Source organism: Colius striatus, chromosome 7 (genome assembly GCF_028858725.1).
Source record: "Colius striatus isolate bColStr4 chromosome 7, bColStr4.1.hap1, whole genome shotgun sequence".
In the NCBI taxonomy this organism is placed as follows: Eukaryota; Metazoa; Chordata; class Aves; order Coliiformes; family Coliidae; genus Colius; species Colius striatus.
The window spans coordinates 24795767-24814006 of NC_084765.1; the positions used below are offsets into that span (position 1 = coordinate 24795767).

Below are 18240 nucleotides of genomic sequence, written 5' to 3' on the forward strand. Positions count from 1 at the left end.
TCACTCTTGGTCTTAATTTTTCCAAAGGAAGATGGTGCACGTATGTGAGAGTAAGCACTTGCTTAAGAAGGAACATGTAAGAGCTGGTCTTTTCCTCAGGAGCTGTCAGAGGCAATGAAGGATAGATAGCAGAATTCCATAGCTTTAATAGAGGTTTATTTGTTTATAGTATAGGTTTCTAATACTCATTTCTTCCTCCAATTTTGCAACTTTTTTCAGTCCTGGAGAAGCAAGTAGCCACATATAGTGCATTCCACTAAAACTTAATTGCAATTAAATAAACAAACAAAACATGATATCCAGAAGGAAAGCCTTCTATCTAACGCTTGAAAATAAGAAATATCTCCTACTGTGAGTTGTGTTTTGATGAAGTGAAAGTAAGGACCCGTTCTATGGTTCATACTGGCAAGAAGAGGTTTAGTTCAACTTGCACGCAGTTAGCTTTTGACTTGCTAATGTAAAACATACTGATCACTGCAGCACTTCTTAGTTATAATAGTATATAGGCCTCACATTTAACAGTGGTTGTTACAAATGCTTGCAGGTTTTCCTGTGAGAACATTCAAATTAATCTTTTAATCTGAGATTCTAGGATCCACAAGATCGTTCATCTCCATAAAGATCCAGTGAACTTAAGGCTTCTCTAGATGTTAATACTGCAGCATGTATGTCTTAGGCAAAATTTTTATTCCAGATTACATCACTCAAAGAGTTAGATTAGTTACTTATGGCTATGAAGAGAACACAGGCTGACTGGGATAATGCATCAGTTGATACCTATCGCAAACTGATACAAGTCTTTCTTCAGGGTCTGCTAGGAGCAACTAGCTTACAGCTGCTCCTGAAAGTATCAGTTTGTGAAACAATCTTAAAGAAATGTTGATTTGTGTCTCTTCAAGGAGCTCAGTCTTGATTGTTCTATGATGAAATAAACAAAAGCTTTAAATATTAGCACTAGATATAAGAATGCATTAGCATTTGGGAGAAGTAAAAATTTTGAAGGTTCAGGCAGAGGATGATGGATCTGAGTAGGCAATGCTCCTTAACCTGCCATACATTTTACTGTTGCTACCTTAGACTCCTTTCATGCATATTCCAGCTGTGTTGCCTAAGGAGCCTTATTTCCACATAAAGCATAGTTGCACATTTCTTTTTTCTTAAGCAGCCTTCTGGTAGTTTGCTATAGCTATATATATAGCTATTTGTGTGCTTATATGGTAAACTTGGTGTCTGGTTGGGAAATTTGTTTTTCAGATTAGTCAGGTCTACACTCTGGTTCAGTGCATAAACATTTCTTCTAGAAGAGCACAGGACATGAGATGTTTCTTCAAACAAGTGGTGAGGGAGGGAGAAAAGAGGGAGGGCTTAACTGCTCAAGTAGTACAAGTGTCACATGTCTATTACAGCCTTGTTCATCTGAGGCACATGAGTTACAGTAGAGAGTGCTTCAGTGGTTCTCACAGCAGGAACCGAATTCTTTTGTCACTTTCTCTTGGGAATTTAAACAGAAGGTACAGATGCCAGGTCAAGCAGGTTGAAGGTGAATGTGTTACTGAGGTTACTTTTGCATATGTCTCTCAGTAGTCTTCCAATACAAAAGTTTTTCTTTAAAGTAGTGTTCGAGGCTAATTGTTGTATGTTGACAGCCTGGTATTTTGACAGGGAGGGGAACCTACGAGGTACCAACTATTAAGGGAATGTGTGATATGATATGCTCAATTTCTATTGCAGGATAGATTAAAAAGTATATGGTCTGAAAATAGTTTTGTACACTCTACTGTTAATGTCATACATCGTCAAGCAGTATTCTCAATATTGTGAAACAGTTGTATTCTAGCTACTGCTGTTTTGCTTTTCTCACTAGAGCGATTAGTCTTAGCAGTAAATGGCTTTTCTCTTATTTCAGTTTTACTCTCAAAAAAAATAGTGCTTCTTTTTCTTGATGCATGTCTATTTTTATTTCTAGGCCTTGCTTAAAACTTTCCATGTCTAAATGGACTCCTGAATGTAATATAGTTTATACTCTAAAAGCGGATATGAAGAGTGAAGTTCCTTCTGATGCACCAAAGAGACAGGAGAGTCTGAAGGGGATCCTCTTGAACCCTGAGCCTATTGGGGCAGCCAAAAGCTTCACTTCAGAAGTTGAGATGATTGCCAGTAAAGTAGGAAGTGAGTTTTCTCACTTATGTGATGATTCTCAAAAGCAAAAAGACATGAATGGCAACCATACAGATCAAGACAAAAGTATTGTAGTGCGAAAAAAACGCAAGAGCCAGCAGGCTGGTCCTTCATATACTCAAAACTGTCCCGATAAAGAAAACCAAGGAATCTTGCGATTAAGACAGCATCTAGAAACACAGAGTGAAGATAATGATTCTTCTTTTAGTGACTGTATCTCATCACCTTCATCTAGCCTACATTTTGGAGACTCTGACACCGTAACATCTGATGAAGAAAAAGATGCTCCTGTAAGACACCCTCAGGCTGTGTTTAATGCGACAAGTAGAACTCATAGTGCAAGGTCACAAAAGTGGCCTCGGACTGAGGCAGACTCTGTACCTGGGTTACTAATGAAACGGCCTTGTTTTCACAGCAGTTCTTTAAGAAGACTTCCATATAGAAAGAGATTTGTGAAAACAAGTTCCTCCCAGAGGACACAAAACCAAAAAGAGCGAATTTTAATGCAGAGGAAAAAGCGGGAAGTGTTAGCTCGAAGAAAGTATGCTTTACTACCCAGCTCTAGCAGTTCCAGTGAGAATGATCTCAGTAGTGAATCTTCTTCCAGTTCATCTACTGAAGGGGAGGAAGACTTATTTGTGTCTCCTGGTGAAAACCACCAGAACAGTACAGCTGTTCCTTCAGGTAAAACTAAATTTCTGAGGTACTTTTTATTAATGAGCTTTCATCATGTACAGTATGCTTTTTTTTTTTAAGTGCTTTGGAACAAATGGTTTTCTGGTTTTACAGAAGTCATACTACAAATAGATTTGCTGTGATGAATGTGAACATTACACCATACATTTTTTTATGGAAGAAAATACACTCAGAGCTTCAAGTAAAATTACAACAAATCTAGAGTCTTTAATGTAAAAGATTGGTTAATGGTTTCTGAACTTTTTAGAGAGCTTGGGAATGTAGATTCATATAACACTGCAGTCTTAGTGCAACTCTGTTTTGTGCCTAGTGACAAATGTGTTTTTGAAAGGGAAATCACATGTCAGACTGCTGATGCGTCTGAGAAAAAGTGTCTGAAAATACAAGCACAGGTTTAAAAGAAAAAAAAAGTGTGTATGTACATATTAGATCAGGATTTATGCTTGAACAGAAACAGAGTGCTAAAGACTAGATTATTGCTTGTTATTCGTTGTAACAGGAAATGATTTGTGTGTGTTTCTTTAATATACTGTTTAAATACAAGAACTAAAATTTGTAATGCAGAAGTCTTTCTTATGCAGTGCTACATAAGGAATTCTGAAACAGAAGAATTATTGCACAGCTTTAATTATCTTCATGCATATTCATGGGGACAGAAATGGGGGTTTTTTTAGGCCTAAAGAAAGTTCCATTTGACAAGCATGTTCAAGCATGTTGAAGGCTATGATTTGTAAATAATATGTAGGTGTATATATATACATTCATATTAAAAAACAATTTGGGAAACTACTGTGTTAACAATTCTGTTTCCAAGTTAATAGTTTCTTCACATTTGCAGAAAGGATGGAGTTTCATGTGCCTGTAAAATGATGTAGGACCATTAAGAGCTCTTTGTGCAAATAGCACCACACAATGGTGAAATAGGTATATGGATGAGAAAATTCAGGTTGTTAGGCAACCATCTATTTGTAACCATGATAAATGTGTTTAAAGAGACCATTTTCTATTTTTTCTTTTTTTTTTTTTTAGTCTATTTAGACTATTAAAACCTACTGCTCTCTTAAAACACAAATGCAATAAATACTACTTGTGTGCTTTTATTTCCCTTGTAGCATTGAACAAGTATTTCCATAGTAAAACTTTCCATTGGCATTTCAAAATGGCCTTTTTGAGGGGAGATCTCTTTAAAAATTGATGTAATGATCAGTGAATATTCAAGGTAGCTTCTGATAATTCAGCAATACAGTGTGATGGTAGGATGACAGGAACATGCAATTTGTTTCATCTAGTTATGTGGAAAAATGCATTGTCCATTGGCTTAATTTTTTATACTACTTGAAAAGCACACTCCATTTATGAAATTGTATTTATTTTTGTCGTTGAATGAAAAATCAATTTGCTCTGCGCCAGCTAATTTTAGATTAAAATACTGTCATCAATTGTAACTGAAATAAGGTATGCTTTAAAGAATGTGTATTATGGTGGCTGTACTTCAGGACTAATACTTACAGTGAGCTGAGAAGTAATTCTGACTTAGATTATGTGAATACTATGAGGTTTTTTTCCCAGTGGAAATGTGTACTGATGGTAAGCGTTTGAGCATTTTCTTTACATCGGAAATAAAATGGAGGTGGAGCAGACTCCCTGTGTAAAAATGTGCTGGTTTTATTATTACAAAAATGCGATTAACACTTTTTGTAGCTTTCTGCTGTTATCTAGGGCATTTGGAGTTAGTGAGTTAATTGGGACAGAAATGGGGCCAGCTGGAAAAGTATCTATGCAGCTTCTCTGTATCATGAGCGAGCATCATGATGTTTATATATATGAGGCAAGGGCTGTATTGCTAGTCACGCTACCCTAGCCTGCTAGGGAAGAATTTCTTTTCTCTGGATTGGCACGTGAAGGTTACGTATGCATCTGCTGAATTAACAGAATATACCAAAGGACAAAACTTCTGCTAAGAATGTGAGGCCTGTATGTAAAAGTACTTGATGATGTGACTTTGTAAAGAAGGAAAATAATAATGATCAGAAAATACAATATAAAAAAAGAGCAACAACTGAATTTTTAATAAGCATGCATCAAAGTGATGTGTGATTAGTCTTGTAGCCTACTTAATAGCAATTTGTGTTAAGGATCTGCTGCTAAGTATTTGTCTGCTTTGAATGTTGATGTTTACCTAGAGTTCATTTAATGAACTAGTAAATTAAGTTAGTGTTCTGGGAAATGTTTCTTCTTACTGCAAGAAATTAAAATAACAAATCTTTTTTGCCAATTAAGTGTGTACTAGGTTAGTTTTTATAGTTCATAAAACCAACTTGCCTTTTTTATGACAATTATATGAATGGAGATATATGTGGAGTTCTTGTTTGGCTTTGTTTTTAACAAAATCTTATACAAAACCTTAAAAAGGCACCTAATAAGACTATATATAGGGCTTTTCCTCCTTTTTCTTTTGTATAAGGGCTTCAGTTCTGGTAGAACTTTGTGCTTTGAGAGAGAGTGGAAGAGTATTAAACAAGTATGAAATCCTAAGACTTCTGAATAGATTGTATTGTTTTACCAACTATTCACTGTAAAAGGCAGTTGTTGTCCTTAAATCTGGGATGACTGGATGAAACTCATTCAGGAGACAGAGGAGAGTTGGGGACATAGGGACAATGTAAAACCAGCTATCTTTAGTTTAATTATGTAGTTAGAGTTGAAGATGCAAGTGTATTTAAGGGTGTATATTCTCATCTTCTACAGGGCTTACTGTTAAAATAACTGCAAGCAGCAACATTTTTGCTATGAGCACAAATTTTGATTCTGTGTTTTTAGAGTGGCTGAGAATTTTTTCTTTAATCCATTGAGGAGACCTGTATACACACCTACAGAAATAATCCTCTTTTACTGTCCTTGTCAAAGGTGGCAAAATCTCAATTTTCTGTAATAGTGTCTCTGTAACATTGTAATGTAACTTGTCTGATGTGCTTGTACAGGTATTTGATTTTCAGCTTCATTTTAAAGGACTGGATTTGCCATTTCGAGACAGACAATCTGCAGAGGGAAATCTAGCAAAAGCTAAAACTGGAACAAGTTTTTGGCCTCTCACACTCTATTTAGCAATAAAGCTGAACCTTGGGAAATGGGAAAGTGTTGCTGTAAAAAAAAAAAAAAGAATTTTGCATTGTCATAAATTGTTCATCTAATAGCACATAAAATTCCTTCAGAGTGTGACATGTTACCATATATTTTTAAGCAGCTAGTGCCAGTCAAGCATTGTCTCTATACATAGAATATATTGCTGATGAGAAGCTGTTGCAGTTTTTGTTTAAAGCTGCTTAGAATGATAAGACAGGTTATATCACTACTGTCCTCTTGATTCTTCTAACATATTTGTTGTCTGTCTCTCAAAAATGTTGAACAGTCTAATGATATTTTAAAAGCCTCAGGCTGGCAACATTGTTAAACATATACCACTTCATGTTTTGATTATTTTAATACATTGAAAGTAGACATGTGTTAAGTGGAAATGAACTGGCTATTGTTAGAGTTGATTATTTTTCAGTTACTTTATCCCTCCTAAAATTGCAATGTGCACTCCTCCCAGTAACTGATGCATCGTACAATTCAGAGCTTTTGGACAAGGAAAGCATAGCCTTTCTACTGTGCTGCCTATTAGAGGGGGGCTGTGGAAGAACTGGGAAGCGGTGAGGAAAGAAGCACCTGCCTTTGAGCAATCAACATAAGCCTTTGTTGCTATATCTATCTGCTATGAATCGGAGCTTTAAATAGCTACAGTAATAAAAATTAGTGTGGAATTGACTTCAGCACTTCCCTGTAGCTCATCTAACCTTCTGTGCTGAAAAGTTGCTACTTCTAGAATTGGCCTGCTGTAGCATTGCTGATAGGCGTAAGATTTATGTGCTTGGCTAAGAACAGTCAATAGAGTTTTTGGTTAGGCCATGTTAGCATGGCTAACAGATGAACAAGATTCCCTGAATTCTGGTGGTTGACTGTCTTTTTTCCACCAGGATGCAGACTGCTAAGCAATTCTTACTGTTTTGAAAATTCTTCCCTTCATTAACAGATATTGGAAAGTATACTCCAAATAAATCTCAAGTACAGAAAAAATGTTGTTTTTAAGCCTAGTGTCACCAACACTAAAGAGATGGGTAGATTCTTTTAGAGTTCCTTGGCAGAAGTTGTTGTAGTTACAATTAAAGCTTTTGTTTTCTTAGCAGGACATTATGATTAGCATAGCACAGAATTTATGATGAGAATGGCACAGGATTTCTACAAGCAGAATCAATATAGACGTAAGTAGCACAATACAGAATTATAATACAAATTAACTTAAATTCCTAATCACCCAGGCGCTCTGCAGATCAAGTAAAATCTTAAGATGTGGTTTGCTGTTTCAGTATAACAATCTTAGTCTAGTCTTAAATCATACAAAGTAGTAAGAATCACTCACTGAGTCCTGGGAGGAAGCAGACAGTGGTGGGAGTGTCTCTGGCCACTGGGGGCTCACAGTTCTCATTGTCCAGCAGTGGTTGTGGTCCAGATTCCCACTGGAGAGTTGTAACTGCTTGATTTTGTAGACAGTGCTCTATGTGCAGTTCAGTGTCCCTGATCTGTGATACGGTCATCAACACCACCTGCCTAGCTGAGTGCCTGGGACCTTCAAGGCCGGCAATGAAGGGAGTAATTGTCCTGGCACCCAGAAACCTTGAGGCTGATAGGGAGGGGAAGAAGCGTGTTTGGTTTGTCTGCTTGGCTTACAGGACCTTCAAAGCCTGAGAATGAGGGGAAAGAGAACAAATACGTGACACAGTCCCAGGGAATGGCTGTTTGCCTCACAAAATGGTGCTAGTTGTGCTAACTTTATTACCAAGGTCCTGCTGCAGGGGGTATGGTCATATCTAGTTTGAAAGTTGAAGAAGGGAATACTTATTAAACCTAATAGAGTGTTATTGTTCTATCCAGTTAATTATCTTGAACTCACCAGCACAAGGTGCCATGGGGGCACATAGTACTAGCAAGTTCAAAAAGGCTTGGACACACTGACAGCTGTCCTGAGCAATGAATAGACAAGAAAGTTCTCTCTGACATCTGTAACATTGTAGACACTGGGTGTTGTGAGAGGTTTCAGTTAAAGATTGTAGCCTGGATTTTCTACTCTGACCACGTAGTTTTGCCTGCTGCAGGTGGTGGAGAGAATATGGGTCTCAGTGAACCTCTGGTCTGATCCAGTGAAAGCTTGAAACTCAGAGTAAGTCATCTCTGTCAGTGGAACTTGATTGTTTAATTTTAGTCTCTCTTGTTTTCACTTAAGGCTTGGTCAGACTGTGGTCATTTGAAGATGTGTGTTAAGTCAGAGTTAAATAATCGTGTAATAGTGTAATTATACACAGTGTAACTGTGTAAATTGTACTACTTATACTGTGCAAAGCTTAGTCTCTTGCTTATATTTGATTCTGAAACATGCTTACCAGAAAGCATGTGATGCATCAACAGCACCTAGCAGTTGTAGTTCTGAAATAACCTGAGAACTTTCTGGGTAAAATATATCCTCATTTACTGATCTGAATGTTGGACTACAAGATGATATATTATTTTAGAAGTTATGTTCTGCCTTATGAAGTATTTAAATCTGACAAGCACACTGGTTTTGTAATGTAAGACTTGGAGGAATGCTTTATTTTTTAAGGGATCATTATAATTTTGAGTGTGTTCAAATTTGGATTTGAACTAGTGTAGTTTATCCCTTCTCCTAGGCTGGCTAGATTTCTATGGTAAAACAGGCCTTTAAAAGAGGGGAAAAGCTTCTGTAATGATTATTACTGATTCTTAGTCATATATAAAACCTAATTGCTGACTGCTGTTCATGGGTCTGAATGGTTGGGATATGCAAAACTTGCAAACTAAAATTTTGTGTTTTGCATGCATTATAAGATATTATTTGTAATTATGAGTAGAGAAAAAAACCTTACATTCAGTGAAAACTAATAAAATTCTTGCTGTAATTTTAATTTCTACTTCTTTTGTAATTTTAATTTCTACTTCTTTTGTAATTTTAATTTCTACTTCTTTTGTAATTTTAATTTCTACTTCTTTTGTAATTTTAATTTCTACTTCTTTTGTAATTTTAATTTCTACTTCTTTTGTAATTTAAACTTCTACATTGTGGATTTAACCTGCTCATTTAAAAAGCAGAATGAGTCTTTCAGTGATAGCCCAGAGGCAAATTTAATCACAAACAACTAGAGTATAATTTGCTTGCTCTATTTTGTTATTCAGGAGATGACAGGGAGGAGTAGTGTATACCTACAGAGGGATAATTTTATATTTGTTTTATAGCCATAGATATTATGCAGAAGGTAGTACAAAATGCCTTTCATAGATCTGCATAACTGTTTTGCTGGCAGCAGTCCAGTGACCTTTCTCCTTGAAGGAAGATGACCTTCAAAGAGTATAGGATTAGTATAGTAACACATTATAAAACTTAAACTGTCCTCTTAAGGAGTCAGTCAGTTAGATGATACATTGATGAGTAAGGTATTCAAATTTTTACTTTGAAGAGCAATTTTCTTGAAGTTAATTTGAGACAAATGATGACTGGTCAGTGACTAGTATGTGCATAAAAACAAACAGAATCATAGGATGATTCAAACAAATAGAATCATAAAATTAGGACCTTAAAGGTCATCTAGTGCCAATCCCCATGCTATGAGCAGGGACACTTTCCTCTAGATCAGGTTGCTCAAAGCCCCATCCAACCTGGCCTGGAGCACATCCAGGGATGAGGCATACATAAACTCTTCAGGCAATCTGTTCCAGTGCCTCAGCACCCTGAGAGAGAAGAACTTGTCCAGGTGAAGAACACCTAATGTAAATATCCCCTCTGTCAGTTTGAAGCCATTACCTTTTATCCTATCACTATATGCCCTTGTGAAAAGTCTCTCTCCAGCTTTCTTGTAGGTCCCTTTAGGTACTAGAAGGCTGCTCTAGGGTCTCCTTGGACTTTTCTCCAGGCTGAATAATCTCAAGTCTCTCAGACTGTGTTCACAGGAGAGGTGCTCCAGCCTTCTGATCATCTTTGTCATCTTCTCTGGACTTACTCTACCAGGTCAGCATCCTTCTTATGTTGAGGCCCCAGAAGTGAACACAGTACAGCAGCTGGGGGTCTCGCCAGAGCAAGAGTAGAGGGGGTGAATCCCCTTCTTTGACCTGCTAGCTACACTTCTTTTTATGAAGCCCAGGATATGGTTGGCTTTCTGGGCAGTAAACACACATTGCCAGGTCATGTTGAGCATCTTGTCAACCAACATTCCCAAGCCCTCCTCCTCTAGGCTTCTCTCAGCCTGTATTTGTGCTTGTGATTGTTTACTGCTAACGTGTAGCCTTGGATTCACCAGATGGCTCTGAGGAGTTACATATGTGGTAAATATTTGAAGCATGCGAGTGCTTCAAAATTATCTGGAGAAAATATTTTTAGACACGATACAGTCAAACCTCTGAAAATTCATTTGTTTTATTTCTGCGTGTTAGTCGTCCCACTGAGGAAAGTTTACTTCTGCTTTACCGGGTCATGCACTCTTAAAATTTACCATTCAACCATTTTGTACTGCTCCAACTGACATACCAGTAAAATTCACCTTCAGGCATTAACTTAACCTGTAAAGTTAATATTACGTAGACAATGAAAGAAACCACTTAGTGCTGTTAACTCTATGGCTAGTGTCTGACTATGGAAGAGCTCTGTGATGAGGATTATAAATATTTCAGTGTTGCTTATATTACTGAAGCATTGCTATTCAGCTGACTGATTATTGTTCGGGCAAATGTAATGAAACCAGTTTGTATTGGCCATTTGGAGAAGAACACATACAAATTAGACAAAATACAGCAATGTTCTTAAGCAAAGTTGACAGATTTTTTCCCCTTAGTATATGCTTCTAATAGAACTCACTTGAAAGGTTTTTATAGTTTAAAGGAAGTACAAAGTTGCATTCAAGCATAATTTACAGCTTTCTCATGGCAATACAGTCTTATTAATACTTTGCAAATATTTTACATAGTTTAGAGGAGTTGTTTATCTGCTTCATTTTGAACAAAGTGTTTATTATTGACTCCTTGTATGGGAAAACACTTCATGGGATGAAAACCCAGTCAGTTTGTGCTTTTGACTTGGAAAGGTGCTATTAGAAAGCATGAGTGTAGGAAATAGCACACAGTTTAAGTATGTCTATGCTATATCATACTTATAGCAAATGACTACTTTCTCAGAAGTTTTCTTTATTATTTTTGAAGTAATAAAACCTGTTCATCCTGTAACAGACAGATCTGATGGTTTTCACAGTCTGACTTATGCAGCCTGTAAAGTCACAGCTTGATTAAAGTTTTGCTTTAAAAAGTTAAGTAAAATCAACTCTGAAACCATGACGAAGGCAAGCTGAGTATCTGAACTGTGTAGACAGTTCATGATATTAGCTTGTGTTGGAATTTTGGTAGAGATATGCCATGTAATTCCAGTGTGCATGATTTTGTCCTCAAGGAGGTGCTGTTTATTTTCAGAAGTAATGAGATCATACTTAAGCCTAAATCTTTCTGATTTTGCACTTGTCATAAACTTCAATAAATATTGAGCCTGAGGACATGTGGGCTCCCAGGAGTGCCCTCAAACTTAATGTAATTCATAGAAGTGCAAAGTCACACTGCCTTGTCATTGGGTAGAGCAGCTGAGAACAGCTAGTCCATGCAGTTTGTAAGTATTGACTTGAATGAGTCCAAATTCTTCAAGCATTTTTCTTGAAGAAATTTGCAAATCTCAAAATGGTAGTTTGCTATCTCTACGCTATCTAGCTCATTTATTTAGCAGGTTTTCTTGTGGTCTATGGTGTTACTGTATCATAGAATCATAGAATGATAGGGGTTGGAAGAGACCTTTAGAGATCATCTAGTCCAACTCCCCTGCAGAAGCAGGTTCACCTAAAGCTGGTTGCATAGGAGCATGTCTGAGTGGGTCTTGAGGACCTCCAAGGAAGGAGACTCTACAACCCCTCTGGGCAGCCTGTGCCAGGGCTCCCTCACCTGAACAGTGAAATAGTTTTTTCTTATTTTTAAGTGGAACTTTTTGTATTTCAGCTTCATCCCATTACCCCTTGTCCTGTTGCTAGCTACTATAGAAAAAAGGGATGTCCCAACCACCTGACACCCACCCTTTAGGTATTTGTAAATGTTAATAAGATCTCTTCTCAGTCTCCTTCAGACTAAACAGCCCCAGTTCCTGCAGCCTTTCCTCATATGAAAGATGTTCCAGTCCCCTGATCATCTTGGTGGCCCTGCACTGGACTCTCTCCAGCACTTCCCTGTCCCTCTTGAGCTGAGGAGCCCAGAACTGGACACAGTACTCCAGATGAGACCTCACCAGGGCAGAGCAGAGAGGGAGAAGAACCTCCCTTGACCTGCTGGCCACACTCTTCTTGATGCATCTCAGGATGCCATTGGCCATCTTGGCCACGAGGGCACATTGATGGCTTGTATTTAGCTTATTATCAATCAGGACTCCCAGATCTCTCTCTGCAGAGCTGCTCTTCAGCGATTCGACTCCCAGCCTGTACTAGTGCATGGGCTTGTTCCTTCCCAGATGCAGGACTCTGTACTTGTCCTTGTTGAACCTCATGAGGTTCCTCTCTGCCCAACTCTCAAGCCAGTCGAGATCCCACTGAATGGCAGCACAGCCTTCTGGGGAATCAGCCAGTCCTCCCAGTTTGGTGTCATCAGGGAACTTGCTGAGGGTACACTCTGTCCCCTCATCCAGGTCATTGATGAAGTGAATAATCCACAGCTCAATTTAAGTATTCCATGTAACTCAAACTTGTCACTGTATTGCAGCTGTAGAGAAGTGTGTCTGGGTGTGGGACTGGAACTTGAATCATTCTTCCTGAAAGGGAAATTTGTTTCCTATCAAAACTTTTATGTAAGGTGTTTTTATGGAGTTTTGAGTTTTATTTTTTACCATTGATAGTTTAATTTTAACTTCTTTTGTCGAGTATGTGATTGAGTGCCACAGAAAGTGTAGATGTAAAGATATTTATAAACATCTGTGGATTTGTGGTATTCATGTTGTATAAATAAATAACATCTATTAGTTGGTACATAATTTTTATCTTGGTGCCACTGTCTAGCCTTGAGATTTGAATACCTGCATAAACATGCTTAAAAATAAAGGTATTAATGACAGTGAACCACCACTGCTTTGCTAGTTTGAAAGGTTATTTTGTTTTTATATTAAGTGACTCAATGTTGTTGTTCCAGCTAATAAAGTTTCGTAATCGCTTCCAGTAAGTGGTAGAATATAAGCTTGCTTATCTTAACACACACATCACACACACACACCCCTGCCATCTTCTGTCTTCTTCCTTTTTTAACTTGAAAATTTACAGCAGAATTGCTACCTTTAGTAATTAGGTCATCTATTTGACAGTTGCACCTAAAGCTTTGGCATACTTCATGAAGGTCTCTGCTTACATGTATTTTCAGTCCAGGAAATAAATAGTCTCTTACAGTGACAGCTCCTGAGATAGACAAAGTACACAAATGATGGTATTTTTTTTTTCTCATCAGGAAGTATTGATGAAGATGTTGTTGTGATTGAAGCATCCTCCACTCCACAGGTGACTGCTAATGAAGAAATAAATGTTACCTCAACAGATAGTGAAGTAGAGATTGTCACAGTTGGTGAAAGCTACAGGTGAGACTTGCATCTATTTGCTTGATTTTGAGTTTGTCATGAGGCTCACTATCGTAAAAGCCCATGAGGTAATGTCACAGAAATTCTAACCAGGATGCAGAGTATGCATTTTTAATTAAAAATCCAGAGAAGCCCACAAACAAACCCAAATAAGAAAAAAACCTTACAGAGCAGTCCAGATCCTTAATAAAGAAACAAATGGGAAAAAAAACCCAAACCACAGCTTTCAGAATTCAACTAATCTGGAATTGAGTTCCTTGTTGTTAGTGCAACTTGATGGGTAGAATTTTGGGGAAGCAAAGCTGTACAGTGAGATCCTAGAGAGACTAAGTGGCTTAACTGCAGCCAACAATTAAGCACCACTAAGCAGCTGCTCGCTTGCTCTGTCCCATGCACATGGCACTTCAAAATAATTCCCCAGTGAGATGGGGAGGAGAATTGGGGAAAAAAAAATTTAAAACTCTTGTCTTGAGGAGCTATTTGCTACCTAAAGTTCAATAAAATATAATAACAATAATGATGGTAAAACAGATAGTAGTAATAAGTAAAATGAAAATAAATATAATAAGAAGAGAGAACACAAGTGATGCTCAGTGCTGTTGCTCACCACCTGCTAACTGATTCCCCAGCAGTGATCTGCCCCTACCCACCAACTTAGCCCAGTTTATACACTAGACACGACATTCTATGGTGGGGAATAGCCTTTTGGCTAGTTTGGATTGGCTGTGCTGGCCATGCTCTCTTGCAGCTTCTTGTGCACCTGGCTGCTAAGAAAGTCTGGGAAACTGAATGATCCCTAATTAGTAACAACCAAAACATCAGTGTGGTATCAACATCATTCTCATGATAAATCCAAACCAGCCCTGTATCAACTACTAGGAAGAAAATAAACTCTATCCTAGCCAAAACCATGACACCCACCTGTTCAGTATGTTTTCATATTTGTGAAGACAGAGGACAAAATTGCAGATTATTATGAATGACTGTCCATTTTTTATAAAATAATGACAATGGGAAAATAGACAGTAAATTATGAAAACATTCCATCTCTCTGTCACTTGATGGGACCTTCAGTAATGCCATTTTAAAATTTAAAATAATGTACATTGTCTTGCAAAAATCCCTTTATCGGAATAAATTGTAATAAATATTAAACAAGGTAATTTTATGTAGGTTTCATGAATGCTTGGAAGTAACTATTTTTTTTTTGTTGAACTGGCACACAAAGGATGTCATACTCACAAAAAATATGCAGCCCGGATCTATAGCAAAGATGAAGTGAGGAGAGATGAAAGAAATCAAGATGTTAAAAATTAATTTATTCAGCAATATGTTTCTTCATATTTCCTTCTGTTTAAAAGAAAACAAAAGTTGCAGAATCAATAGATACTGTTTTAAGGTGATAAGAAACCAGTTTCTAGATTAGTTGATTTATCCTCATGAATGTATTTGTTGAGAGAAGTCATTAGAACTTACGAAATTACATGTATGCTTGAAAAGACTTGAACTAGAACAAGTTAATGCTTTAGCCTCTTACAACTTGCATATGAAGCTGTACAGGGTGAAAAATTAGGCTAGATGAAAGTGATTGTCCTTATTGAAACATTAATTTAAACCTGATTAAAGACAGGTTAAGACTTTTAAAAAGCAAAACAGCTTTCCCTTGCTCCTAGCATCACTAAGAAAAGTTTTGAGTGGTATGCATAAAATACTTGAAAATATTACTTTTTTCTTCCATTACCTCCTGCAATGCTACAACCAAAACAGTGGCAGCAAACCTTACACCCCCTCATTTTTGTTGGTGCCAGTGATGTCTTTACTTGAGAAGGCAATTGAATCAAAGGGACTCTCTGGTGAATTTAATTTTTTGGCCTGTTCAGTCTGATAGAATGTCTGACATGCAGATTTCTCAAAGGTATTTGATTTTTTATCTTTTTTAAGATCACTTAAAAATGGTCAAATTCAGTTTTGCTCTTTATTTACTGTACATGCTCTTAGTTGTTGGGAAAAGATATCACTGAAAAAGTTCAAACTTTCTGAGAAGGTTATAGAAATAATTGAGTTTTATTTTGTACTGGAAAAAGCTGTGATTCTATGTTAAAAAAAAAAAAAATCAGAAGGAAACAATTCCAGGAAGTTTGCTATGAGGAAGAAGAGCCTTAAATTCAAATATTGAGCCTGAAATGTCAGGAATTGCTAAACTAGTCTTTTGTAGTTTGAACATAGAGTATTTCGTGTGCAAGTTTCTCTGTGGTGCAAGTATGTTAGATTTGCCAACCACAATGTAAAGAACAAAGTCAACTCTGGGACATCCAAAGGATAGTTCAGTATAAAATTATAAATACAAATGCTGTAAGCAAACTGAACATTGCGAAGGTTATTTACCAAACTCAGAATACTGGCATGTCTTTATAACTTGGTTTAGTTGAGAGAGATTACTGTATTGTTTTTAAAAGTAGAAAGTGTATATTTTGGATGGAGTTGGTGAAAAGTATCTTCAAGTCAGAAATGCAGAAATGAGCATGTATCTTTTAATACTATATATTACTGTTGGCTTTTTTCTTTGAAATCTGAGGGCTAAACTTTTTAATGCCTGTTAACATAGATTGAATACTCTACAACTAACACTCGTTTTGGTTTTTTTTCAGTACTCAGCTGTTAGTTGAGTAGCAGTGTATATCCCCATAGTAATATATAGGCTTACAGAAAGCAAGTTAATAGAAATGCAAAAGATTGCAAATTTGAAAATTCTGGAGCCTGGAATTTTTGCATTATCTTTATACAATACATTCTACAGAGACCTTTAGAGATCATCTAGTCCAATCCCCTTGCAGAAGCAGTTTCACCTAGATCAGGTCGTGTAGGAACATGTCCAGGTGAGTTTTGAAGACCTCCAAAGAAGGAGACTCCACAACTCCTCTGGGCAAGCCTGTTCCACTGCTCCGTCACTTTCACAGTAAAATTATCATTCACTCATGAAGAAACTGTTCTGAAACTTAGTAAACACAGTGAAAATAATTTCTTTCTAGACAAACACTTTAATTGGAAATTGTTAAGCTACAGTTGCTTTGAATTTATCACACTGCTATGAACTACAAACCCAAAAAACTTACTCATAAATTAAAGAAATTGCCCAAAACCTTCATGGCTACATCCTTTGTTGGTTCTTTAGTTAGCAGAGCTGGTTAGTTATTTGTCTAGTTCTTATTTGCCGTGTGAAATATAAATGCTGACACTCTTCTTGTTTTGAGTGGTCACTGGTGAGATCTGCTTGTAGCATGTTGAATCCTCACTTGGTCCCATGCATATAGAAATTTGTAATTTTTTTCCTTATGTTGCACACAGTCTCAGGTTTGAGAAAATTACATACAGAGATCCCAGTGTTACTTTCTTCCTCTGTGTCCTTCATTTTGCCCAGTGTACCATATTCCATCAAACATTGTTGCATGCTGAAGATTATTCCCTCCTCTTTCATTCGCCATCAAGATAGGTCCACTTTCAAAGCAGAGAAAAGGCAAATATTTGATATAAATTGAAGAGCAGTCTCAAGCAGCAGTGTAGCAACTGGTGCCATGGCTGGGAAGATGCAGTAGACACTATCTACCAAATGCAGTCAAGCCTTCAGTGACAGTCCTTCTTTGATTAAGAAAACTCTATTGGGATCATGTTGAGAGTCCATTTTAGGATTAAATTGACTAAACAGTTTGGTCATACATACTTCAGAGGTGTGCTAACCTAGTAATTTTGAAATTACATGGACTCTAGACAATATCTGTAGCACCATATAGCTAACAGATTCATTAGTCATTCAAAATAATGTTCTATTTAATCATAACAAGGAAATAAAGATTCAGACCTTGAACTTTAAAACAAATGTTTCATTTCAGTAGTTGATTGTTTCCACCTTCATCTTTACGTCACATAGTACCTGATTGAAATAATCTTGTTTATTAGCTCACTGTACAGTTGTATGCTAGACCTTATTTTGCTTTGCCTCAAGTTTGATGCTTTGTTGTATTGTCTGCTTGTTCGATATGAAGCTGGAGTTCCTGTAAGAGAAGTTAACACTGACAATCCTGTGTAACTTTCTATGTCCTTTACTACCAAACTTGAGGTGCCCCTATGAACCTTAACTCTTAGTTAACTGAAGGGGAGGGGAAGATGAATTAGGAGACCTTAACTTGTCCTTGTATTACCAAAGTTCACCTTGAATTAAAAAAGTAATACTAAACTTTTTAAAGGGGCTTGGGAAGTAAATTTCTTTTTGGATTGTTAATAGGACTCACACTAAGCACAAATAAATCTATTTGGATATTATGTAAATCCAGTCTTTAAAGAAAATGTGCCTTTTTGAACCAACTCAATCTTGAAATTGCAATGACTACTGAAGCAGAATTAAGTGTAAGCCAGTTGAGAAGACTGCAGTGAGGACACCTGTTGCACAACAGGAATAACAGCTTATCGCTGTTAGTGAGTTACACAGAAAAGCGTGAAGGGAATACAGGCAGGACACAAATGTCCTGTGTGGTGATTTGTGCAGTGAGTTTTGTTTGGTTTTAATGAAGTCATTCCCTTTTCTTCACATTTTCCTTTTTGGATTTCTGAGGTCCGGGTACGTTGTTTTT

At 37.0% G+C, this 18240-nt stretch overlaps 1 protein-coding gene across 1 annotated transcript in view; it reads left to right on the top strand.

Moving 5' to 3' along the window:
* Positions 1-18240, top strand: part of RNF111 (ring finger protein 111) — a 53335-nt gene that overhangs the window by 8126 nt on the left and 26969 nt on the right. The window contains exons 2-3 of the mRNA XM_062000303.1: positions 1967-2862; positions 13489-13615. Coding sequence (XP_061856287.1) covers positions 1986-2862; positions 13489-13615 — 1004 coding nt within the window. The 5' untranslated portion in view covers positions 1967-1985. The remainder of the gene's footprint in view (positions 1-1966; positions 2863-13488; positions 13616-18240) is intronic.